Source organism: Anastrepha obliqua, chromosome 5 (assembly GCF_027943255.1).
Source record: "Anastrepha obliqua isolate idAnaObli1 chromosome 5, idAnaObli1_1.0, whole genome shotgun sequence".
In the NCBI taxonomy this organism is placed as follows: Eukaryota; Metazoa; Arthropoda; class Insecta; order Diptera; family Tephritidae; genus Anastrepha; species Anastrepha obliqua.
The window spans coordinates 58,031,390-58,059,054 of NC_072896.1; the positions used below are offsets into that span (position 1 = coordinate 58,031,390).

Sequence of the window (27,665 nt, forward strand, 5' to 3'; positions counted from 1 at the left end):
ATCGGTATCGACTTCAATTGATGCGATTTAGCCGAGCGAGATACGGAATTTGTCAGTTACAAATTTGGGTTACTGTTACAATTTTTCAGGGAGAGTCCTAAATTCTTAAAAGAACCTACTTTCAAAATTAGCATTGGAATCCACATACTACAATAATGGGGCATACACATAAAGCACACGATGTACAGAGTGCAGAGATGTAACCAACATCATCAAAAATCTGTTGATGATAAACTGCGTTGGCTCTACAACATTATTCAGGAAGGTGTTACCCAATTCGTGCCGGTTTACTTCAGCAAACCCAGTAGATTTCCACCTTGGTTTTCTAGGGAATTAACTGAGAAAATCATCCTGAAAAAAGCAGCGCACGCACAGTATAAAAAACAGAAAACCAGGCGAAACTACACACTCTTTAGTAACCTGAGGCAAGAGTGCAAAAATCTCTGCAACAAGTGTTATAATGCGTATGTTGATAGGGTAGAAGGGTCACTGAAAGGTGATACCAAGGCGTTCTGGAATTATATCAAGGATAAGAAGCGAGGAAACAGTGACATTCCAGCATCCATGGTCTGGGATAATCAATCAGCATCAAGTGGCGTAGAGATCAGTAACTTATTTGCACAGTTCTTTAAAAGCATATATGCACCGGTGTCTGACGATAGCGTAACCCTAGCACACTCACACCTTTACACGCAATCGGTAAACCTAAATGACTTTGAGGTTACCTTTGACAATGTCTTCAAGCAACTGAACTCCGTAGATCCTAGTAAAGCTGCGGGACCTGATGGCCTACCGAATGCCTTTCTTAAGAACTGCGCCAATGGCCTCTGTGAACCGCTGACACACATTTTCCAATCGTCTCTGCAGTGTGGTGTTTTTCCTACAGACTGGAAACTCTCTAACTAACCAATTCTGGAAGCCTTGGATCTAGGATCGTATCTGCCGTGCCTTGCCAGACAATCTAAGTGGTCCCATCCGCCGATTCGACCGATTGAAGTAAACGATGTCGTGGTCATCGTTGACGACAATACGAAAAGGAATAGTTGGCCTAAAGAAATAGTTGTAGATCTCCACTGGTTGCAATGACAACCAATCGCTTTTTCTCATTCCTCCAACATTCGCAAATTTCAAGTTTCACAGCTAACGTTATTTCTCTCTCATTATTTGTCTGGTTGTTCAAGAGCACATAGGCGCAACAAGTGAAAAAAAATGAAAGTTTTTTATAAAATTGTTGTAAATATTTAATATTTAAAGTATGTATTAACTGAATTCAATAAAGATTTCAGCTCATTGAAAGAAAATGCCCGTAACTGAAAGTATTGAGTCAGTTGCGGGCCGCCAATTGCCGACATAACAACTGCATTCGGAGTTTCCCTAGTTGGAGGCCCTAATTTCTTCAGTTTCAAACCATCCAGAATGTTTCAATTATTTTTAAATAGAAAGGGTTATGGTCAATGAACATTTTCCGGATGATGGAAAACCTTTTGTAAACATTTTGCTGAACTTCTCCTACGTACGATTATATATAATCATTTTTTTATATTAAACGGTGGCTTCTCTTTTCTTTTAAGCTTTCATCAAAGGCTGTTAGATGCTAAAATTTTTGGATAAATATGTATTTCAAAAACATTTTTTCAGCTGTAGTGCGTGTGAAGTTTTTCCTGTTTTAGCCTTGTAATTACTGTTGAGCCATTCGGAAAATGCTGTTTAAAATATCTCATCAGGAACTGATTCCCCTACTTTGCACAATTCTTCGTAAGGATCTATAAACGAGTGTAGTTATACACAGAAAATATAATATAATATTTGTATATTTAGCTCGAACTGAAATGAAATTTCACATATAATACATACATATTTAGGTAAACTGAAAAAGTTGTATGCATATGAAAATAAATGTTTCATATCCGTATCACATTTTCACTACTCGGTAGTAAACCCTACAAGGTAGCTTTTGCTAGTTTCATGCATATGGCCCAATATCTATACACTAGTACTTTTTGTATGTATGCACATATGTACACTTGTGAGTCTGATATCACCTTCTCCAGTGATCTTTTTTCACACCGAGTTCATTTTTGTTTGGAAAGCTAATCAGTTAGCATCAGTTGATACGATTATTTACGTAATAACGTCGTTGGTAAATCTATTTTATTGCGAGATATTGTACAATTATATTGTATATATAATTGCATTTATGGAGGAAATATCGAGTGCGATTTAGGTTGAAGAAGATGTAAGTTAATGTTTTGAATTTGATAGCAACATTCACAGACTTACTTTTCGCAATTAAAAAAAACATTGCTCACAAGCACACTCTTGGCACACAACATTTTGCGCATATTTATTTTTTCTACTCTAACCGGCGCACCTCAAGTGTATACATATTTTTGACAAAACATCAGTTTTCCTAACAATAGCGCTCCCAACGCGGAAAACAGCCGTCGCACAGTGGTAAATGTTCCTGTACGAAACAGTCCCAGTCAAAAGATAGGGTTATGTCTAGTACTCTTTTAGAGATAATCTGCGATATTGTAACAGCAACAACTTCTTCACTGGACAAACTAATCTGCTCATTTGCATTTCTGGTCTCACAGATCCCACCAACTAGTCCTTGCTCCAGATAAGCTCACATATTCGACCAAACGCTCACTGCGCGGGTGAAAGATTCTCACACTTCAATTTTCAAAATGTCACGCTCCAAGCGCAATTTCTCCTTACTCTCCTGCAGACTATTCAAATAGTCTACTTGGCATGTAGACCAAAACTGTTACACCATTGCTTTTCCCTGCTTCCAAACCTTACTTCCTTCCGTTCTTGGCTACACTTGCAATCTATCAAGAAGAAACTATAGGTCATCCGATAAAGCATATAATGATCTAGAGTTTGCTTCAATATCGACCAATAACAAAGCCAACGGCTGACCCACAACTTGCGCCAAATGAAATATCATTGACTCTACAGCGGATTTCATAAATTACACCCTGATATGGGGCTGTTGGAATCATGATGTGCAATTCAGTGAATCTCTCAGGTTCAGATGTTATAGGACATCTTGCTCCCTCCAATAATCATGTGCTCTCTTAACCACCTTACTCGCGCCAACAAATGCCATCGCGTTATCACTGACATCAACTGTGTCTTCCTATAAATCTTTTATAGCACGCAATAAATTACTGAGTCGTTAAAACTAGCACCATGGCAAAATGCGTCCCTCTCGTTTTTAGGGACACAAAAATCTAAATCCAATTTTATTCTTCGACATATAATCATATTGCACCCCCATTCGAACATTCAGTTGTTACCGGCTTGCACCCGCCCAGCCGGCGTTATTTGTGATACTATTTGTTATAATCAGGAGGATGGTTCCATGTGGGGAAAGTTACTGACTGCCATTCATTTGGGAGTGGCCAGGACGATTCTTCTGCATATGGTTAAAGCCGCTCACAACGTCCGGGATTAGCCCACGTATCCTCTGGGTAGCTTCCGAACACCCGTTCGGGAGTGAGCTAACGTGAGAAGGCGAAGCATTCCAGTAAAGCTGGTTGTGCGCTGGGTTTGGGACCCACCACTTAAAAATCCCCCCCAATGAAAATACTTACAAAGCCTCGGATGAGAACTACCTTTACTGATGACGAACCCTGCAAACGAAATAAGGATAATGATTTGAGGGCATGCACCTGGAATGTCCGGTCCGTTAATGGGGAAGGTGCCTCTGCCCGGCTGGTTCATGTCCTCGTGAGAGTAAAGGCTGACATCACTGCCATTCAAGAAATGCGATGGACAGAGATAGGCAAGAAAAACATAGGACCTTCCGACGTCTACTACAGCTGCCATGTAAAGGAGCACAAATTCGGGGTCGGATTTGTTGTGGGAGAGAGACTTCGTCACCAAGTACTGTCGTTCACTCCGGTCGACGAGCGTCTCGCAATAATCCGCATCAAAGCCCGTTTTTTAACATCTCGCTAATTTGCGCCCACGCCCCGACGGAAGAGAAGGACGATGCGACCAAAGATTCCTTCTATGAGCGCTTGGAACGTTCCTATGAGCGCTGCCCCCGCCACGACATAAAAATCGTGCTTGGCGACTTCAACGCCAGTGTGGGCAAGGAGGGAATTGTTGGTCCCACAATCGGAAAATTCAGCCTGCACGACGAAACATCCGGCAACGGGCAGAGGCTGATCGACTTCGCCGGGGCCCGAAACATGGTAGTCTGCAGCATCAGATTCCAGCATAAAAATATACACCAAGCTATCTGGCTGTCTCCTGATCGAAAAACGCGAAACCATATCGATCATATTGTGATAGATGGAAGACACGCTTCTAGTGTATTAGATGTACGTACGATCCGAGGACCCAACATCGACTCGGAACATTACCTTGTTGCAGCCAAACTGCGCACACGCCTCTGTGTAGCAAAAAACATACATCTACCTACGCAAACAATGTTCAACATCGAAAAGCTGCAATCACAACAGACAGCCAGAAGATTCGCCACTCGACTCTCACTCTTGCTCTCAGAGAGCACTGCCCAACAAACCGGCATGCACGAGCAATGGAGCAACATTTCTCGCTCCCTCCATACCGCCGCCGAAGAAGAAATCGGATTCCGGCGAGCCCGAAAAAACAGTTGGTACGACGAGGAATGTCATGCTGCTGCCGAAAGAAAAGATGCTGCCTATAGAGCCACGCTACAATCGCTACAGAGAGCTAAGCAAGGAAGAGAGACGTATTATCAGAAAGAAGAAACGAGAGGCCGAAATGAGTGAGTGCGAGGAGCTTGAGATGCTGGCCAACAGGAACATTACCCGAAAATTCTACCAGAAAGTGCGGCGGCTTACAGAAGGTTTTAAGACCGGGGAGTTTTCTTTAAGAACAAAGACGGCGATCTGGTGACTGACATCCACAGCATACTTAAATTATGGAGGGAACACTTCTCGAACCTGTTAAATAGTGATAGTTGCGCATGCCACAGAGAATGTGAAGATCCCGATACCCCAATCGTCGACGACGGAGTTGACGTTCGGCTACCCCACCATGACGAGATGAGAATAGCGATAACGCGGCTTAAGAACAACAAAGTCGCGGGCGCCGACGGACTGTCGGCTAAGCTATTCAAACATGGCGGCGAGGAGCTGGTGCATGCATCAACTTCTATGCAAAATATGGTCGGATGAAAGTATGCCTGCCGATTGGCATTTAAGTGTATTCTGCCAAATCCATAAGAAGGGCGAACCTGCAATCTGTGCCAATTACCCCGGGATTAGTCTTCTAAATATCGCCTATAAGGTTCTAGCGAGCGAAACGAGACATACACCATGTTTTCGTCGATTTCAAAGCTGCATTCGACAGTACGAAAAAGAGTCATCTGTATGCCGCGATGTCTGAATTTGGTATCCCCCACAATCGCTCAGGCACAATATTTTATAAGAGTGTACAATTGTTGGCGTATGCCCCGTTAATCGATGCACTCGCGTAACAGGACGTCGCTGTTGACAGCTATAATTTCGAGGTTGTAAAAGACTTCGTTTATTTAGGAACGAGCATTAACATCGATAATAATGTCAGCCTTGAAATCCAACGTAGAATCTCTCTTGCCAACAAGTGCTACTTTGGACTAAGTAGGCAACTGAGCAGTAAGGTCCTCTCTTGACGAACAAAACTAACACTCTACAAGACTCTCATCATGCCCGTCCTAACGTATGGCGCAGAAGCTTGGACGATGACAACATCCGATGAAGCGACGCTTGGAGTGTTCGAGAGAAAGATTCTGCGTAAGATTTTTGGACCTTTGCACGTTGGCAACGGCGATTACCGCAGACGATGGAGCGATGAGCTGTATGAGCTTTACGACGACATAGACATAGCGCAGCGAGTAAAGATCCAGTGGCTACGTTGGCTGGGTCATGTAGTCCGGATGGATACAAACGCTCCGGCTTTGAAAGTATTCGATGCGGTACCAGCTGGTGGTAGCAGAGGAAGAGGGCGGCCTCCTCTGCGTTGGAAAGATCAGGTGGAAAAGGACTTGGCTTCACTTGGTGTGTCTAATTGGCGCCGGATAGCACGAAAAAGAAACGATTTGCGCGCTTTGTTAAACTCGGCCAAAATCGCGTAAGCGGCTATCGCGCCAATTAAGAAGAAGAAGACAATTAAGCTCAAACACTGTAAAATAATTTATGGTTGTGTCTTTGATAAATAATAATACTACCTTTACAACCTTTTTTTAAGCGTGTTGCATTTTCGTAGCGAATGCGACAAAATGTATGCGAGGCATCTGCTTCGTTGTCGCACAATTGTATTCAAATGGCGAACCTGTACACTTATAGTGGTGTGTTTTTGATTTTCAGTGTTAGTATTTTGTTTTTGAATAGTCGGCTTCAAATATTTTACAAGCTCGTTAAAAGCATTTTTAGACATTCTGTAAAATGTTTGAAATTTATAATCATTATAATCATTTATGTAAGCAAAAGTCTGAAATTTGCATTCGTCCTCTTGTAACGCCCTTGTGGCAATGAATGAAATTCTCATTGAATTATTCCTAATGTACGCATGCATACAATACCTCCTTTTTCTTTTATTTTTCCTACGATGGAAAAGACAATCAAATAAATTTCTCTTCCCCGCTCGACGTTTTGACAACTCGTACTTGTACGATAGCTAGTTGCAGTGTGTGCGGACAACCAATTGTATCGTCATCGTCGCTACATAACAAAAAAAAAATATAGTGCCGCTGACGATACGACCCATGTGCGGGGGCCCTTACTCATACCCATTTCTCAAGCCTTGAGCCAAACAGCACAACAAGTATGTAACGTCGACGCGATAAATATTGAACGTGTAAAGCATATCGCGAGTGGAGCGTGAATGTAATTTTGTTGGTCAATCCAAATATCGGAATATTTTTTGAACGTGTAGCAGTCAGCTTACAAAGTATCGGCTTCGCGATATTATTTGGTAGTTTAAAAAATATCAACATTATACTCTTGGAACTTTAATCGTTCTATTGTTACATTTGGATTAATTACGTCTAATTTTGGATTTGAAAAATATAGAAGAAATGAGTGTTCTTGAATGGAGGAGTTGTGAATTTTATGAACTGGCGCTATTTTCAAATTTTTGCAAAGTTGATAAACAGTCGGAAATAGTTGCACACTGCACCAATGGAAGTTTATATATTTTCTGCGAGGCTCTGGGAATAATTCACGTATGTTTTAGAAATTCCTGGGCAATCAACTTTCGGTGTCCTTGCTCTAAACTACGATTCTGTGCACTTACAACCAAGAACGAATTCCTCGTTCTCGTAGCTGAAGGGGAATCAGCTACCAGTGTAAATGTGCATGTCTTAAACTTGGCTGGTATCAGTAAACGTACAGGAGCTGCCCTTGTTGGTTCAGCACAATTAACCACACATGGATGTGTAACATCTCTTAAAGCGTGCGTGTCAATAGGTGGATTGTTATGCATTTCAATTGGATTAGATACGGGTGAACTACTATTTCACCTATCTGTTATAAATTCAGATATGACATCAAATTTCATAACTTTTCCTTCTTGCAAAAGTCGCATTATAGGGATTGAATTTCAGCAAAAAATGGATGTTCTGTACATGTTTGTATGCTCGGAGTATAATGTTCGTTTGTATCATATTATCAACAGTAATATTATAAACACCGAAACAATTATGGAATCGTCAACAACTGCTATTAGTTGTTGTACTTTTCAACATAATGCTGAAAATTCATATTTCTTGATCGGGCGAGATGATGCAGTTTATTGCTTTACAATAGATGGCAGGGGGCCATGTTACGCCATAAGCGGAAGGAAAAAAGTTATTGCTTGTTTAAAAAGTAACATTGTAATATTAATGGAATCGGAGGAAAAACCGTTAAGTTATATTATTATAATTGATATTTACAAAAAAACAATTGTCTTCCAAAAAGATATTGAAAAGTCAAACAATAATATGCTAGTAACGAATGAATTGTTCTGCTATATATTGAACGATAACAACATTTATATTACCATAGAGAAGAGCATTCAATGCAAATTGCAGATATTAATGAATAGTAATCTTTATGAACTTGCTTTGAACGAAATTAATAATAGAAGACGCAGCCTTACAGGAAGTGTCTTGTTAAAATATGGTGATTATTTATTGCGTAAAGGAGATGTATCTTCAGCGGTTAACAAATATAAGCAAACAATAGGATTAATGAATTCTTATTTTATTATAAAAAAACTCGTAGATTTAAAGTACAATAGTCAATTATTGCAGTATATTAGTAATTTCGTAACCACTGACACAGCGTCGGCCACGCAAAGAGAACTGTTCGAGAATTGCAAAAAAAGAATAAACATAAGTCTTAAATGTAATAATGCGGCAAATGAAATCTGTTGTGATAATAAACTTCCTAAGACTTTGTTAACATTTTTAAATAATGTTGATGCGATCTTAAACCAGTCTTCGGATCATTCTTTTAATAATACTTTTGATGATCAGCTAATAGGGAATTGTCCTCGAATAAACTCGACGTATTGGCAGAAGATTTTTAAAGCGCTAAAGATGGTTAAGACTCCTGAGCGCTATATATCGCTTTTGATAGCTTCAAACGAAAACTGTACGAAATTTTTAGAACATTTACTTTCTTTGTCTAATCAAAGTACCTTGGTGTTTAATCTTTTATTGGAAGTGCATCTATTTGAATGGCAAAAAGGAAAAAGGAGTGCCCCAGATATAATAAAATTATTAGAAAACTATGGTACTGGTTATTCCGAGCAAATTGTGATTTCATTTGTGAACTATTCATTCTGGCCTGGTATTATATACTTGCATGAGAAATACAAGAAGATGCAATTGTCTTTAAAATACTGTGTTAAGTACTGTGATTTCGATATACCTTTTAAATTCGAGAAAGAGTCGTACACTATTGGTCCAAATATGATGATGCAGGCATTCGATGTCATAAACTGCAGTTCCCAAATTAAAATTGATTTTGTTGATAAAATAATTGGGACGATGTTGAGTGAGAGAAACCAAGCAATGCTGCAAGTAGCTCAAGGAATTTCCATTCGAAAAAATTACAAGGTAGTTCACATAAAGAAACTATTTTGTACCAATAAATCCGAAAATGATAATAAATCTAAGTATAAAATAAAGCCTTTGGTCTTCTGTTTGAAGTCTTTAAATGCTTATCTTTTAAAGTTTAGAACGTGTCCCGTTGAATTTAGGGAGAATATCTGTGTTATTTGCAAATGCAGTTTGACCCTACCTGCAATTTATTTCATGTGTCAGCACGCTTTTCACGTAGGATGTGTTGAACATAATTTATATGGCAATACATGTCCCTTCTGCCTACCGCAAGAAGATAATCAGTGAACGTACCTACGTATGAATAATAAAGATATTTGGTTTATTGACTCATAAGTCGATATTCTACAGAATTAAACAAGTGAAAGCCTTCAGAATATGTACATATATCAAATGTTCCTGCTTTAGATAACATCTAAGTCCCTCACAAAGATTTATAGATAATACAATTGGTTTATATGTACATAATTTAATAAGCCAAGGAGTTATGTTTAGTAGTGGCATAACTACTTGAACTGATGTGAACTGTAAAATCAGGCAACAGGCGTCACAAAAAATATGGAATATTATCTGGACTTAAAATTGCAATGCACATTTAGCAAAGCAAGCTGAAAATTACGCCGCTGTATTCTAATTCTATAAAACGTCCCTTTTTTATGTTATATATATATATATATATATACATATATATGTATACATTAATTAACATAATATTTTAGTTTTTCTACGAACATGACAATCAATTTTTATTAAATTGAACGCGTCCGTTTTCGATTTGTTATCTATTGAGGTATAATTTTGTGAATAATTTTAAGTTTTAACATAAATTAAATATATTAATACCTATGAAATTGGAGCAAGTCAATAAACCAACCGTTTAGCTACATATGTACATATGAATGTGTATGAAAAAACCAAATATGTGATTCAATAGCATGGTGTAATTAGAAATGGCGTAAGTAGATCTTTACACGAGAGTACGACTCAACACTGCCTTACACAAAATGTATTCTTGTATTTATTTGTGGAGAACTATGCAGAATTTCAAAGATACTTCCCTTTTTGAGTACGAAACGAAGAATAATTTAATTTTATTTAGAGTCAAATAAACAGTTTATTTTGTATTGAAATTAAAAAAGTTAAACTAATTGATTTATAGTAGCTATGCAATTTTTTATTAAAGTTTTTCGCATTAAGAATAAAGAAGAACTGTTCTTCAACACAAATTGGTTTGAACAAAGTTTGCTTTTTTACACAAGCTCAGCTGATGACTGAACCATGGCAGCTGGGTCTTCATACCGGAATGACTCGGATTTTTCCCGACCACCTTAAGACCTGCTCAGGCCTTTAGACACATTGGGAGTGGTCCACACGGTTTGTGACAATATATTGCACCTGCTGATGTCGAGATCGAAATTTTTAATATTTTTATCCCCTGTCATCTCCTGCCCGGCTGGTTATTACCCTGAAGTTGGTGCAATCGCAATGGCTACCAAAATCCAAAACCTCAAGGTCTTCAAATCGCTAACCGGCAGCACTTGGAGCAAAGACAAAGGAATCTTGCTGTCGACATTCAAAGCAATTGGCCAGTCGGTGCTAAATTACTCTGGGCCCGTCTGGTCACCTGGTACTAGTGATTCGCAGTCGATGAAGCTGTCAAAATACTGTTATCACGACATCCCCTGCAACACCCACATAATGAGGCATCAAGGCTTCCTATTAAGGAGCACAACAAAATGCTCAGCAAGCAACTCTTCATAGGAAATTGCGACGCGAATCAACCATGCAGGCCGTTTCCACGACAGTCGGTTCTACGTTATCGAAACAACCCGGATTTATATCCGGCCAAGGATTGTCACTCCAGCAGCATTCCCCGTATGTAAGTATGGGGAATGTTTATGCTGCTACAACAACAACAACCATGCAGGCATTTGCTGCAGCTTGAGCCACTTCTCAGGCGAATCAGGAGATATCTCTTCAACTATACCGACGAGGTCGAGGACAAAACACAACTGCAGCTACTGGTCCGGACAGTATATAAGTATAGACAGACATAGGGAAACTCTTACCACCTTCCTAAACTCCCAAACCCTGAATTCCGTTGTCGGAGCCCAATCAGACAAGGAGCCCCTATTGCAGACAAAGAGCTTTTGCTGCCTCATAACACCCGCGTTCCTATGGTTCAATTACGATCTGGATATTGTAGCAGGTTAAATTCCTACTTATACAAAATCCACCCCGACATACTCAATATATATCCGGCATGTAAAGGCACATCGCAATATATTAACGACCTAATCACATGTCCTCTCAAACCCAATCACTTGTTTGACTTCGCAAAATGAGCGCTGATAAACATACTACATATAAAGACCGGTGCGGACCATGGCAGCCAGTTCTACGTTACCGGAATGACTCAGGGTTTACCCGACCAAGGGCTGCCACCCCAGTAAACTAACTCTGTCTAGTGTACCGTACCCCACCCCCCATCTTTCGTCACAGGAGCAATCCCTTGCAGCAGGCTTGCTCAAAATACTTCTTGTTGTTATTGTAGCAGTAACTTTGCCTTGTCAGTGAAGTGCAATCACCGATCGTCTTCGTCTAGCTCATCTAACGGTAGGCCCAGGAAACTAGCGGCTTCGACGGGTTGGGGAGAGAGGAGTGTTAGATGACTGGGTTTGATGGGGCATGTGAAAAAGTGTTTTTTTTTTTTGTCGGGACAACTAGCAAGTGCAGCACTCAGACATTAATTGAGTCCATTGTACTACACTTGGATTCCCTTTTAATTTTCTTAAATCTACCCGATCTCCGAAGAAATCTGAGTAGATCTTGTGTTGCCAAGGAGCCAAGATGGTCGCTTCTTAACACATCAGTGCCAAAGACCTCAAACCTGATTCGAGTGAAGGCGGGGCAGACACACAGGAAGTGGTCCGCCGTCTCATCCTCCTCTTCACAAGGTGGGCAGAGTACACTGTCTGAGATGCCCAACCTTTCCATGTGCTTCGCCCACAGAAAGTGGCCCGTCATCAGTCCAACCAGCCGTCGACACTCCCCTCTGCCTAATGACAGAGGTGTTTGCGACAGTCGATCGGACATGACAGGTAACATCAGTTTTGTCCATCTGCAGCCTCTCTCAGCCTGCCAAGCTCGCTTGTGGGTGGTAGTTACCCATTTGCTAACCGTGGCTGTGATGGCCGCAGAGGGGAGTGGCAAAACGGGCTCTGGGTCAAAGAAGTAGGCCTCAGAGCCCATCTTAGCTAAGGAGTCAGAGATCTCGTTACCCGCGATACCCACGTGTCCCGGGACCCATGTTAGCATCAGGCTATTATGTCTACCGACATAGTTCAGCATGCATTTACAGGACTTCACTACCCCTGATGTGGTAGAGGGCTGTCTAAGGCCATAAGCGCAGCTTGGCTATCGCTGCAGACACATATAGATCTACCTCTCCATCGTTTCTCCACAACAAAGTTCATCGCTTCTTGAACTGCATACACCTCCGCTTGAAACACAGATGCATGCATTCCAAGAGCAAAGTGCAGTTTTGTCCCGCTGGATTCCACATAGACCCCAGAGCTGGAGCCATGCTCGGTCCTGGAGCCATCCGTAAAAATGCGAAAATAGGCTCATTTTCTGAGTCTCCCCACAACTGAGCCTCTGGTAGCACTACACTGTATCTCTTTTCAAGTACGACTCTTGATGGCATGGAGTCAAGGGGCATGGAGAGAATCGTTGGATTGATGTCCATGGCTTCTCTGTGTTTCAATGCCGGACAAGGGCCGTACCAGTTCCCACTGTGTTTCAGTCTGCAGATGGCCTTCAAGGCCTCTCCTTGGATGAAAGCATCAAGTTGTGGTAGACCAATCAGAGCATCTAGTACCGGGCCCGAAGTAGTCGGAAAAGCTCCGGTACAACAGATGGTCACAGTGCGTTGTAGTCTCGATAAGGTCCTCCTGACTCCCACTACAGAGAGTCTACTCATCCAGACCACTGATGCATAGGTTCGACGATTCAGCACTGTAAACAACGACGCGCTCACTAGGGCAGTGGGCAATTGCAGCAGCTCGCCTGACATGACAATTGCTAGCGCAGGTCTGATAAAAAGCATAACCTGGCGACTTATGCTCTGGTGTGAGCAAGCTTTGGGTCACCATAAGGTCCCTGTCGAACCCGACGAAGCACAGCGGCAAGGTGGATATCACCTTTAACGCTCGTATTTCGTCGGATTCAAAGAGATGTGCGAGCTTCTTTAGCCGGCAATTTATTCTGCATTCTCCGGCCGACAGATCCAAATGTATTGCTACCAGACGGCTGCACAAACTGACATACAACAGTGCGCCACTTGCTTTCTCCAGCGATGAAGTTCAGGGGGCCATAAACCACATGAAACCATCAAAAGCCATTGGCCCTGACGGACTAAACATGCTGATGGTGAAAAAGCAGGTTCCATCGCGAGTAGAGTACCTCACCAACATCTTCAATTTTTCTATGGCCACTCCCATTATTCCTGATGAGTGGAAATCAGGGAGGGTAGTCCCACTACTGAAGCCTGGGAAACCCGCCAACCAAGGGGAGTCCTATCGTCCGATAACTCTCCTTTCCCAAGTAATGAAGACTCTTGAAGACTCTACTCCCACTCTTTACGAAACACCTGACCCCAGCCTCACACCAGCATGGTTTCCGAAGAGTGCATAGCACCACTCACCGTCATTAACACCCAGGTGAACCGCGGACTTAACCAAAACCGCCCCTGCGAGAGGACTGCCCTTGTAGAGTTGGATCTAAAAAAGGCTTTCGATACAGTCTGCTACGCCACGCTACTAGATGCCATTTTACACTCGTCACTCCCGCCAGGGCTGAAGAGGTGGTCCGCGAACTACCTGAGTGGTCAATCGTCGGTGTTATTTCAAGCAAAGAGTTCCGCCGGGTGGTGTCCTTTCACCCTTGCTTTTCAATTTCTATATCTCGAAACTCCCCCAGCCACCAGAGGGAGTCTCCCTGGTCTCCTACGCCAACGACTGCACGATAATGGCGTCGGGCTATGACATTGATGGCCTAGGTAAACCTCGCCTGGCTTTCTCGCTTCTTCACTGTGAGGAACTTACAACTTTCCCTACTAAATCCACGGCGACCCTCTTCACCACCTGGCCAAAGGAGGTCAAGATGCAACTTAAGGAAAAAGTCGACGACACACCAATTCCGACGGTTAACAACCCCAAAATATTGGGAGTTACCTTCGACAGCTTGCTCTCCTTCTCAGCGCATACAACCGCTATTGCAACTAAAGTACAGAATCGCAATAAGATTCTCAAGTCGCTCGCCGGCAGCACTTGGGGCAAAGACAAGGAAATGTTGCTGTCGACTTTAAAAGCAATAGGCCGACCGGTTCTAAACTATGCTGCGCCTGTCAGGTCGCCTGGAACCAGTGATTCGCAGTGGACAAAGCTTCAGACCTGCCAAAACACTCCTTAAAGACCGCGACAGGATGCCTTCTGATGCCACCTCTACAACATCTGCATAACGAGGCCCAAATGCTGCCTGTTAAGGAGCACAACAAACTGCTCTGTAAGCAGTTTCTGCTAGGGTGTTACCGCAGGCCACACCCATGGAGACACCTGCTTGAGCCTGAGCGACCTCATAGGCACGTCAGGATGCATTTTCTGAAATACGCGGACAAGATCCAAAACAAAACAGACAGGGAGCTACTCGGACAGTGCTATAGGACAGTGTACAGACAGACCATAAACGACATTCATCGGGAGACCATTACCACCTTCCGAATGCCGTTATCGGAGTCCAACCACCACCAACCGCAGACGAAGAGCTCCAACTGCCCCGAGAGTCTTGCATAACCTTGGCACAATTACGTTCTCGATACTGTAGCAGGTGGAACTCCTACTATCCAGAATCGACCCCGACATACTAAACATACGTCCGGCATGTGAAGGCACCCCGCACGACACTAACCACTTTTCCACATGCCCCATCAAACCCAATCTGTCGAAACAGCTAGTTTCCTGGGCTTACCGTTAGATGAGCTAGACGAAGACGACCGGTAATGACTGAATTCAGCACTTCTTTACATGTTTTATTATAAATATGAATATTCATATATATATATGTATGGATTCGTTAATCAAAGATAATCAGGTTCTGCAATTTCAGTTACTTTTTTTTGCGATTGCATTGAACGAAATATTGCGCAAGAAAGAAAAAGGATTCAGAGGAAAAACAGAGAACAACAAAATTTGCACGGTTTCGAAAAACAAAGAATTTGGTTCGATAGGACATCTTATATTGACTATACAGGTACTAAAATTTTTATGAGCTCATTAAAAATAGAAGATATCGAAGGACAAAAGTAAATTTTACGGATATAAAAAAGACTTTTATCGTCGTCTATCGCTTTGAATGGTTCTGAACATGGTGAAAAGATGTTTAGAGGTGTGCTAGACAACAGACTGTTATTCGGCTCAGAACGAATTAGCTGATGAGCTGATGTGACTTGGAATGAATGCAAGCAATGCCCATACAATACAAATGTGCGAAAATGAGTGATTTTATTGCGCGTTATTTAAAGTGAGTTTTTGTTTAATTACAATTGATATTTTGGATTCACGCAATCTAATAATACGTTCACATAAAGGGTTTTCCAATAACAAGTAGTATTTTGAATGGCTCGCTATTTCCGTAGATGTCACTTTTGAACCTGTCATTTTTTGATATTTGACAAGTAGAAACTACGCCATTAATAAAACTGGAACGATCCATGCTTAAACAACGCATTGAAATTTTTAAAATTCTCTTTAAAAATGGCGAAAATTTGGCAGAGATGGTTCGTAGAACTCGAACAATTTTGGGTCATCGTGAAGCACCTTGTCAGACTGCAATACAGATATTGGTGAAAAAATTCAAGCTGTTAGGACAAGTTAGTGGTGTGAATAATAAAACCCGTGCACGTCCCTCGCGAACAGAGAAAATTCTGCTGTTGTAGCCGAAAGTGTTGAAGACAACCCATGTTTGTCTATTCCTCGTCGTTCTTTGGAATTAGGCATTCCACAAACGTCATTATACCGTATTTTGCATAAGGATTTGGGTATTAAGGCTTATAAAGTCCAGTTAACATAAGAACTCAAGCCGGTCGATCATCAACAACGTTGAGTCTTTGCTGATTGGGTCGTTGAAATGCATGAAAATGATCCGGAATTCCATCGAAAAATCATCTTGAGTGATGAGGCCCATTTCCACCTCGGTCAACAAGCAAAATTGTCGGATCTGGGGCTCAGAAAATCCAAGTGTTATTGTTGAAAAGCCTCTCTATCCACAACGTGTGATGCTGAAAACAGTGACCGACATAAACGCAGTCCCCTGTCAGCTGTTACGATCAAACTAATGAGAACGCCATGTAAATGAAAAATCACTTCCTACCGTATCGTAGTATCGTAGATTTTATATCACGTTCTTTGATCAAACGAGTTTGATCAAACTGTCATTCGAGCACTGCATATGATTTTTGTAATAAATTTATTTTATGACGAATTTAAATAAACTCAAGCCCACTCAAAAAGATGTAATGGTGGAGTATATGGCCAACAAAAACTGCAATTAGAGCCCTGCAATTTTGAATTTTAGTGTAAAGTATCAGTGGAGAATTTTAGATTTTATAAGTTGTTTTGGATTTTATTTTATTTACTTTTGTACTCTTTAGTATTTAAGTATTTATAACTGACGAAACATTTTTATGTGATTTATGCAACAAGTGACATTAATGAAATAAGTGATAGAGAAAATTAGAAAAGTAGTTTGACAGTTCCACGTTTTTGTGACCTAAAAATACGATCCAAAACATTGTCGAACTTGAAAACGATTGTGAATTGAAAAAAAGTTACGATACGATTGCTTTGGCTGATTTGACTGCGATTCAGCTTATACGATTGATGTGTGATATAATTTTCTTTCGTATGGTTGTTGATGGTTGCACGGATGTGAAGATTCGACCCTCTTTGTAAATGAGTGGGATCTGTGGGATAGCAGTGTTATGTTAGAAAATCTTTTTGTCCTCGGTAATGTCTTCTATGATATTTTCACAACCGAATGCTTTTTTATTTGGTATATTATGGTAACATTGCCTTTGGTCTTATTATATCTTTTGGTTTTATTAAAGAAGCTGAATCTTTTTTGGGTGATTCAGTTCAATTTCGTTAAATTCAAGATGTTTGTAATATAAAAATTATGAAGCTTTCATGAAACTGTGAAGCTTATTTTTTTGAATGATATTGTATTGAAAGAAAAAGAAAATTGTTTCACAAAACCCAACTATTCAAAATAGCCATCCATTTCTCGACAGTTTTTCGATGTATCGATTAAATATCGCTGATACATATATTAATTATATCGATGTTTGATGATGTATCGATTTTTTTTTGTGTTCGCTATTTAGCAGAATTTTTCCATAAGAGTTATTTTGAAATAAAAATGCTTCGTGCAATACTTTCTGCCCGCAACGTTATTTTATGCTCTCGAAATGGACCTGGAGTTCTGAAAGCAATCAATAAACAAAGCATAAGAAATAGCCATGTGTGAGTGTTTTGTGCTTTCCAATATGCTGTTACATTACGTAAAAGTTTTTCAGAGTTTCGTATCGAACAGTTCCAAGCAGTCATTCGAAAATAACTACTGTAGGTGCTGAAATCGTTGGAGCGGCAATGTGGTGGTGGATATTATGGCATTTGTGGCATGAGTATGAACACATTACGGTAGGTTGAAGCTGCAAAAACCTTACTAATGATTTTCTATGGACTCTGCTTATTACTTTGTTTGCTTGGCTTCTCCTTATGGCAATACAAGTTTCGCTTATAACGTCGAAATGCGCGAAACAAAGGATATATCCTTTGCAGTGTAAATGGTAAATTGGTCAAAAAGGTTAGGCTAGGGTTTTCTCTTAGAAACATTAGGACTTTTCTAATGAAACGCACAGGAATCGTTGGTGTAGTCTTTATTTTGATTAAACCAGCACCAACACTATTCAGTTACGTTTCCACGACAGTCGGTTCTACGTTACCGAAACGACCCGGATTTATATCTGGCCAAGGACTGTCACTTCAGCAGCATTCCCCGTATGTAAGTATGGGGAATGTTTATGCTGCTACAGCAGCAACAACAACAACTATTCAGTTAATAATAGCGCTTGGCTTTCCATTTGTACCACGGTAAAGTTGTTTATAATGTCTAAGTGTGTGGAAAAATGCAGTCACTTTGGCGCCATTGCGCGTATCATTACTGTTACAGCAGCTCCTTCATTTGGAAAGAAATAAGAACCGATGATCCCGCCAACGTGTAAAGCGTGCGTAAAATGCACGAAGTGATCTACGAACTTCGCGAACAGATACATTTTTTGTTTCACAGTAAATTTCCACAATTTGGGAGTGGTGTTCTGGGGTTAACCATTAATGATGACTTGCTAGACCTTACCATAGATAACATCTTACTGAACAGAAATGCTCCCAAACCATAATTATCGATAGTAATCATGCAGTTAAAAAAAACCTCATATAACGCAATTCTTAACCCAGCAAGCAATTAACCATGGTTTTATAATTCATAATATTGTTACGAATATTCTTACTTTAAAATTCACATAAATCTCTTACAAAAACTCTCCGAGTTCGATCACTGAATTGTCGAATAAAACACAAATTAATGGCAGCACACTTTCTTTACTTCATTTCCAACACTCTACTTCTAAAGGTACCCGTTCACCTTAAGACTGAATCACTCTATTACCTTTCGTGTATTGGCTCACAAGTTTAATTTCCAACTGAATGCCTCATTTGCATACACCTCGACTTATATACATACATGTGCTTATAACTATCGTAATTTCTAGATCTGTCAGTTCGTATTTTCTGGTGAGTTCTGTTGAAGAAGCAGCTTATTAATCACCTGTCGTCTGCGTCTAACTCATCTAGCGATAGACCCAGAAACCGTGCACTGTCTCGCTATCTGGTGTCGCCTTCAAGGCTAATTCATGTTTTTGTTTTGGCCTCTTGTTCGCTATTGCTGCCAGTCGGTAGCAGTAGCATCTTATAGAGATGCCTTTCAACTTATATAATATGGTTTAGAATATGTCTTTTTTATTTTTATTTTAAAATACGGATATACTAAAAATGTTTTATTCTTATTTTTTCTTGCAGGGTGAATTCCCATACCCTTCTAGTTCTTCTTGGACTAATGCTGAATTGGGCATACCGCCTACAAAAGAAGATTAATTTTGAACAAAACAACCATAACAAACGCACGAGGCAATTTCCTGAATGGTTTTAATCGTATACTGTAAATCTTACCAATAAACCACTCACAATGTTTGTGTAAAAACCAGTACTTTCTAGAAAAATTATTTACGTTTTAAAATAGATATCTCTAAATTAACACTTTATCGACCGGTTGTGTTTGAGGCTGCCACTCAGTAAGTACCGGCTGAATTTTCACTATGCATTGTGTTGTGCTTATTCCTTTTGTTTTAAAGTAATGGAATTTTATTGATATTTATACTTTATTTTGTATTTGATTTTACAATTTATTGCAAAGTACAAAGCTGCAAATAATTAACGACGTTGGCGCTGCGTAGTTATAAAAAGAGCAACCCACTGACAAAAACCGTCGATAACCAAAAGCCGATTAATAGGCTACCGGTCAATAAGCGCTGGCAATCGAAAAGCCTATAAATAGGCTACCGGTCGATAAAGTGTTAAATGTACTCAGTTATACTGCAACTTAATTAAATACAGATTTAAACCTTGTACTATTTTTATATCCGCCCGCACACGATCAGAACAAGGCGCGGCAGAAGTTGCCAGAAGATACGAGTTTCCAAATTTAAAAATTACGATAGCTATTAAACACATGTACTACATAGCAGAGGTGCCCACGCATAGCGTATTCAGTCTTAAGTTAAACGTGTAAACGTAAAGTGAAATTAAATAAAGCAAACAAGTTATGTTGCCATTAGATTGAGACTTTTATTTAACAATCCAATGACCAAATCAAACAATGATATTTGATGGCAAAGATCATTTCGTTGTATCGCTCTGTTTACACATGCTTCATGGAAAATATAAAAGCTGTGAAAAAACAAATTTGATTTTCGATTTCAGCTTACTCCATTCCCTTTCTAATTTTTGCCCATTTTTTATTATTAATTTAGTAATTTGATATTTTTTGAAAAGTGATGCCAAATGGATCATAGACAAAAATCTACATACATATATATATATAAAAAACACGTAGCAAAACACGACGTAATTTACTTTTAACATGCCGAAATTCCTAGTCCGACATTATTGGACAATATCACGAAGAAGTATACGAAAAAGCCATCCTCAGGATCTATTCCATTACTTTCGATAGAAGAAAATAATATTGTTGAATGGATTCATCATTGGCGTACATGAGCTTTTCAATAGCCAGAAGCCAACTTACAAGTTGCGTCGAAAATTTAGTTAAAGAGCTAATCCGACCCAACTATTTTACAAATGTATTCCAGCACGAAAGCGATTTCATGGCTTTTTACAAAGAAGTCCTTCTTTGAATCAGAAAAAATCGCAATGCCTAACAGTTACTCGAAATTTGGGCACGGAATCTTAAATACGGCTTAGTTCGAGAGAGTCAGTACATACATATATGAAAGATAAAACCATCTCGATATTAGAAGGGCCAACCAATATCTTTAATTGTGAAGAGTCAGCATTTTTTTCTGTACCCAGAAGGACAAGGACATAAATATATTTATAAATTGTTGTACTTGAATAAAACAAAGTTAATTTAAAAATACTTCATATATGAATAATTAACTTAAAATTAACTTGAGAATCTAGAAATGCGGGGAAAAATTAAAATTCAACATAAACATGCCCCATAACTATTTTAAATTGTACCTATCTACTTTACTAGCAAAAATAATCGTGAATTTCCCAAGCAGCGTTCGGAAGTTTGTCTTCGTTGTTATCTTCCGTTTGATTGAAAACCAATACATAACTCAGAGCCTTCTCACACAAAAGAAGAAAACAAATGAAGCAACTGTCAAAAATTGTTTAAGATTGGAAATACGAATAAAAAGAGCAAAGCGTGTCGCCAGTACAGGAAACAAATTCCCTTCTCTCTTCCGAGGCCATCCTTCTCCAGGGAACAAAATGTTTCTCTTCCAAATGTTTCCGTGTGTAAATGGGCATAAACAAGAAAAATCTAGGAGTTTTCGAGCAAGTGAGATAAACAAGTGATTCTCTCAATATAACTATCAAGTTATATAAGACCCTCGCTGACGGCCAAAGAAACCTTCCTATTATAAATATTATCATAACCGATTTGATTTGGCATTAAATAAATGCCCGTAAGTTGCTTTGTTTATTAGTCTTGTTATTAATCGATTTATTAAAATTTATCTAATAAGGTATTATAAATTTGAATAAAACTTAACCTGTTATTTTAAACTCTTACATCATATTTTAAAATAGTTTCTTAATTTTCACTTAATTAAAAATAATTTCCATAATTTACATTTCATTCAAAATTCATAAACAAAATATATTTGCATGACGCCGGCGATAAATGTGTATTTACGGACGTTTTCTAAACACAGTTTCGGATATGAAAGAATTTTAAACCGGTTAATAAAAAAGATTTGCGAGATAACAACAGATTTTATATACAGCAAACGCTTCAATTCGGCATGTTTCGCCGATCTAATCTAATTACTATTTAAATATATAGCATTCATCATTAGTCATATTTATATTAATAAAGGCACTAAGATTTAAGTTTCACTTTTGGCAGGTTATTCATTTAAAGCATTTGTACGAAAGCCATACTTAGTAACGATCCTATCGCCAACCCCAAACTCAAGCTTGCGACCATGATCGATGAAGCCATTTCCTTTTCGTGCTGCATGACAGATCTGAAAATATTGACATTTCGATCAGTCTATTGTTTATATATTTCAATCAACTCCCTTTTACCTGGGTGCCATTATTAAATTGATATTTGCCAGATAACCGTTAGTTATACCAAATGTAATAATCATTATAATGAAGGCGGCATCTGTGTGCACAAGAGTAGGTAAAAAATAATGTATACTAGTATTTGCACAGAGAAAAAGGGGCACGTAGAGCAGACGTATCACAGTTAATAAGAGCACCGTATGTGGGTTATCGCGCGGCTGAAGTGGTTCAAAATAAAAAGAGTTATTAACAATTTAATTTACTTTATCTCATTTATCCACTTACAATTTCCCACAATCCGGCCAGTATGCGACCGAAGTAGTCCCCGGAATTGAAAAAGAGATAATTAACCACTGGCATGTAGTAAATATCTGCAAGTGGCAATGTTAATAATAATTAGTAATGTTATTATGGCAAGGAGCAAAAACTCACCGTTCCAAGCGTATCCTTTGCCATAACTTTCCGATTGCATTAGAACTGTGACCGCTGGATATACCGATAATGTCGTCGCGAAAAGAATACATATGTTGACTGCTTCAACGTAAATTTTTCCAAATACTTCCCTAATATTAGGCTCTAATTGTACACCTATATTAACACTGCGACTATGAGAAGGAGTATCGGCCAAAATTTTGTACTTGTCCCGACCCTCACAGTAATATATGAAAAATGGCTGGCGCGACATTATCACATAACATATTATGGACAGTAAAACCAATGAACTGCCAATGACAAAATATATCAAAGCCGTAACGTTGGGTGGAGCACCGAATGCTAATACTAAAATAAAAGCAAGCGCGGATACAATACCGCCTAAAGCTTGGCCACTTACTAGAGCAGTTGTGTAATGCGATGGGAAGAGTCCAGCTACTCCGAATATTCCGCCTGACATTATGGCCGATGACACTGGGGAAACATAAAATTAATTACATATACAATCAATTGAAGCTACCGTACTTACCATTTATAATGACTACAGTAAACAGGGTGATAAGAAAAAATTGTTCTTGCCAATCGTCTGTATTTACTTCCACTAAACTTGTCGTTACTATAAAAATTCCTAAAATAATTATTAGAGTTGTGAGCATTTTTATTTTAAGAGTGACAAGGTGCCCATAAACAGCGTTGAGAATGAGAAATGTTGTGCCCGAAATAGATGCAGCGAGTGTAAGGTCACTGGAAAAGCTTTTTTGCATTGGCGTCAAGACAGTGGTAGTACCGTTGATACTGGTGTTTCTGAATTTGTACATCCAATACTATAAATTAAAAAAAAAAAACAATATTCATTGTAAAGAGTTTTCCAATAAGAGGTTTTATTTTGATATTTAAAGAAAAATGCTATTTTTTAATATAAATGATCGGATGTTTATTTAATTATAAAGAGGACGGTATGCCGTTAATAGTGGAAAATAACATCAGGCAAATGACTACCACGACCACGCTTACAGGAAAATATCCTTATCATGACCGAATTGCAAAGTGGCTGCCCTATGACCTCGATAGTCTCAGGAATTCCATCTTTGAGGTCTTGAATCGACCTTCGGCTGTTGGCGAAGACCTTCTTTCACGTAGCCCTAAAGAAAAAAGTCACAAGGTGTTAAATCACAAGATCTCGTTGTCCACTTGTGATCACCTCTTCGAGAAATAACACGGTGCGGAAACTTTTCCCGTAAAAGATCAATGGTTTCGTTGCTTGTGTGGCACGTAGCGCCGTCTTGTTGAAAATAAACGTTGTCCAGATCAATACCATCCAATTCCGGCCATAAAAAATCGTTAATCATCTCTCGATAGCGCAATCCATTCATCAATAAAACCTATTATTGGAAAATTTATATTAGTAGTTGTCATTGCTACGACAGCCCACACATTTTAACGATCTTGGCTAAATCAACCTGAAGGATAACCTCGCGTATTTTGAAGCTACTTGTACAGGCTGATCTATGTATATATATATATATATATATATATATATATATAATTGGCGCGTACACCCTTTTTGGGTGTTTGGTCGAGCTCTTCCTCCTATTTGTGGTGTGCGTCTTGATATTGTTCCACAAATGGAGGGACCTACAGTTTCAAGCCGACTCCGAACGGCAGATATTTTTATGAGGAGGTTTTTCATGGCAGAAATACACTCGGAGGTTTGCCATTGCCTGCCGAGGGGCGACCGCTATTAGAAGTGTTTTTCTTAATTTTGGTGTTTCACCGAGATTCGAACCAACGTTCTCTCTGTGAATTCCGAATGGTAGTCACGCACCAACCCATTCGGCACAATCAACGAAACGCTATTGTAACATTTTTATATTATTGCTTTAGTAGATATTATCATCATCCCGTCGGATTAGTTACATTTCGGCTACCGCTGGGCTTGCCATCTCTACATATACGCATGTCGGGTGAAGATCAGATCATTGATTTGTTTGTGACAAAGCCGAATTTATCGTTGCGTGAAGCTGAAGCAGTTTTAAGAAAAAGTGGTGTTAATGTATCCAAAAACACGATTCAAGGACGGTTACGTACAGAAGACTTCTAATTCCAGAGCATATTGATAAAACCGCTGTTCTCATTATCACAGATTGAAGAAAACACTTGCAGGGACTTAAGCAAATGCAGAACGGAATTCGGAAAACATAATAAGATCTTTAACGTCAATATCTGTTTCATTAAGGAATAAAAATGTATAATCAATTGCCGGTAGATATAAGAAAATGTAACAGCATAAATAATTTTTAAAATCTTTTGTAAAATTAGTATATGGGATATGTGAAAAAAATACTCTAAAAATAGTATATATAAGTATACAGATATTGAAAATTGTTAATAATAAACAGTTAATAAATAAATAAATAAAATAAAGAGAAGGAAGTGCATGGACCCGTAAAAGAAAAAGACGAGTAGAGAATAAGAAGCAATGACGAGATTAATGAGTTAATATAAGGGAGGACGTACTGAGATTTCTTAAATCCCAAAGGGTCAGATGGTAGGTCGTGCATGCAGGTGGTTAAAGTGCAGAATAGATTACTCAAGACGAAGGATGCAGGCTTAAGAGACCAAGGCAGACACAGATTACGGTGGAAAGCTGAAGAGACAGCAAGAACATCAAGAATGGCGAAAAGTCGTTCATCGCTAACAAGGAGCTGTAGCGCCAAACGATGGTAAGTATTTCTATGTATATATATGTATGTAATTGGCTCACTATTTTTGGTAGGTGTGTGGGTATTGTTTCACAAAGGGAGGGATCAAGAATTTTATGCCGCTTCAGAATGGCGAAAGGTTTTTCATGAAACGCAAATTGGTCATCACAGAAGTTGATGAGTCGAATCATCGCAGTGGTCTTAAAGAATTGCTTCGCAGTGCTCAATTTAGGAAGTCTGCCAATCTTACTCGACTGTGCAGAAGTGCAATGCAACGAGGCGCTATGATTGTAAAGTACAATAAAGTGAGTTTTCCATTACGAAGATGAAAGTGACGAAAAGTAGGTTAAGAATGCTATCGCAGCTAGATTTTATAGGTTAGCTTTCATTTATGGCCGATTTTTATTCGGTCAATACGTCGGAATAGGAGGGCTGAAATAATTAAAAACAAAAGCTATAAAGCGGGAATCAAAAGATTAAAAAAAAATGCTCTTGAAACATAAGTCAAGGAAGACGGCATGACTAATAACATTAAATTAACGAATATATCGAGCTATAGGAACATTAGAAGAAAAGTCAGTTCTCAGACAATCTCCATAGAAGGAAGAGGACGTTGAGCAATAAATCTGATTCGTTCCAGCAAGGACGACTTGATGTTATTAACAAAATTGATGATTTTATAAACAAAAGAAAGGTTTTAGCTAGACCTACGAATTTCAGATTTAAGGATTATGAGAAATAGATGAGAGGGATATGACGGATTTCCTAAAGTTTAAAGAGCGAATTTAAGAAATATTTTTGGAACACCCACACGAAAATATTGGGGACAGTGTAGCCGAAAGTCTCTCACGCGAAAAAACTTGCGTAAAAATAGTGATACCTACACGGAAGAGAATTCTACACGAAATCAAAAATAACGCTGCTGGCATAAATTTTATAAAAATTTCTGAAGTACCATTAATTGCTCGTTGGGTTATCAGACACTGTAACGTCTTAAACGATTTTAAATTTTTTTTATCAAATTTTACGAAGTGGCATTGAGTTTCAGTTTGTTTAAGTAAATTAAATTATAAATTTTAGATAAATATCAAGGGTTTCATTTGTTTTCATTAAAATAAAGGCCTTATTTTACCTGAAACAACGAAAACGTAAGTTAATTTGACCCTTTTTTTATGGCGGCAATATTATAATAGTAATGAAATATAAAATATTAAACACTGATCCTAGAGGACAGACTACCACTACGAATTTATCAATTTAACAAGCAAAGAACATTTCTTTATCTAGACATTTTGAATCGTGTTTCATTGTAAGTGGATACTGCATAACATTACGTTACTGCATTCTTTGTTCTTTTTTTATCAGTTGATGTATGGAAATTTTTCTAACTGCTAAGAGATTATTCTAAACTTACGTCCTCTGCTGTCACGAAAAAATTCCATGGTGTCATTGTAGCTGTCCCCAGTAAATAGAACACGACATATGTGAAATTGAAGCGATCTGGTGGTGCATCCGAGTCGACTACTTGTCTGTGATTGCGTATTTCCGAAATGTTTAGTTCGTTATCTATTGTTGGCATACATTTCATATCATCTTCATCGCTATTGTCAGCGTTTGTTCCGAATCTATCATCACCAAAGCCGTTGTCAATAGCATTATCGCGATGTGGAACGTCCTCGTTTTCCACAAGCACCTGTCGATCCGTTCTTTTGTCCCTTCGCCTGAATGCCATAGTATCCCCGTAGTTGAAAATATCGTTCACTTTTTCACTAATTCATTTATAACTTAGCTCAGTCTCTTTTACAAGCGAAAGCAATTGCGTTTGGTTTACAATACCATCACTTCTGCTAAATATTTGTCATCTATGAAATATTTACTGCGCCACTTTGATTATAAACAAAGAGAATAACAGAAGAAATCTCAAGTAACGAATGTATAAAAAATGAACATTGCTCTTACACCGCGTTCATACGAGAAATTTTTTTCTTGCAATTGTTTAAGCTTTTCGTCTACAGCTAACAACATCATTCTTCTCTTCTTCTTAATTGGCGCTATAACCGCTTACGCGATTTTGGCCGAGTTTAACAAAGCGCGCCAGTCGTTTCTTTCTCGTGCTAACCGGCGCCAGTTGGACACACCAAGTGAAGCCAAGTCCTTCTCCACCTGATCTTTCCAACGCAGTGGAGGCCGCCCTCTTCCTCTGCTACCACCAGCTGGTACCGCATCGAATACTTTCAAAGCCGGAGCGTTTGTATCCATTCGGACGACATGACCCAGCCAACGTAGCCGCTGGATCTTTATTCGCTGCGCTATGTCTATGTCGTCGTAAAGCTCATACAGCTCATCGTTCCATCGTCTGCGATATTCGCCGTTGCCAACGTGCAAAGGTCCAAAAATCTTACGCAGAATCTTTCTCTCGAACACTCCAAGCGTCGCTTCATCGGATGTTGT

The 27,665-nt window shown here is 39.2% G+C and overlaps 3 protein-coding genes across 3 annotated transcripts; 2 read left to right on the forward strand and 1 right to left on the reverse strand.

Moving 5' to 3' along the window:
- The first annotated feature begins 6,868 nt into the window (after positions 1 to 6,868).
- Positions 6,869 to 10,007, forward strand: LOC129249498 (vacuolar protein sorting-associated protein 11 homolog). Its single transcript, XM_054889350.1, has one exon. It carries the CDS (start codon positions 7,058 to 7,060, stop codon positions 9,374 to 9,376), a length of 2,319 nt encoding a protein of 772 aa, XP_054745325.1. The 5' UTR covers positions 6,869 to 7,057; the 3' UTR covers positions 9,377 to 10,007.
- A 7,497-nt stretch (positions 10,008 to 17,504) lies between these two features.
- LOC129249499 (NADH dehydrogenase [ubiquinone] 1 beta subcomplex subunit 2, mitochondrial-like) lies at positions 17,505 to 19,468 on the forward strand. The gene is made up of 3 exons (XM_054889351.1): positions 17,505 to 17,667; positions 17,721 to 17,844; positions 19,282 to 19,468. The coding sequence occupies exons 1-3, from the start codon at positions 17,564 to 17,566 to the stop codon at positions 19,354 to 19,356; spliced, it is 303 nt and encodes a 100-aa protein (XP_054745326.1). The 5' UTR covers positions 17,505 to 17,563; the 3' UTR covers positions 19,357 to 19,468.
- Positions 19,469 to 21,478: 2,010 nt separating this feature from the next.
- Positions 21,479 to 27,134, reverse strand: LOC129249500 (equilibrative nucleoside transporter 2). Its single transcript, XM_054889352.1, has 6 exons — positions 26,629 to 27,134; positions 23,042 to 23,336; positions 22,513 to 22,986; positions 22,366 to 22,451; positions 22,099 to 22,298; positions 21,479 to 22,037 (listed from the first exon to the last, which is right to left on the reverse strand). Exons 1-6 carry the CDS (start codon positions 26,944 to 26,946, stop codon positions 21,926 to 21,928), a joined length of 1,485 nt encoding a protein of 494 aa, XP_054745327.1. The 5' UTR covers positions 26,947 to 27,134; the 3' UTR covers positions 21,479 to 21,925.
- Between the last annotated feature and the right edge of the window lie 531 nt (positions 27,135 to 27,665).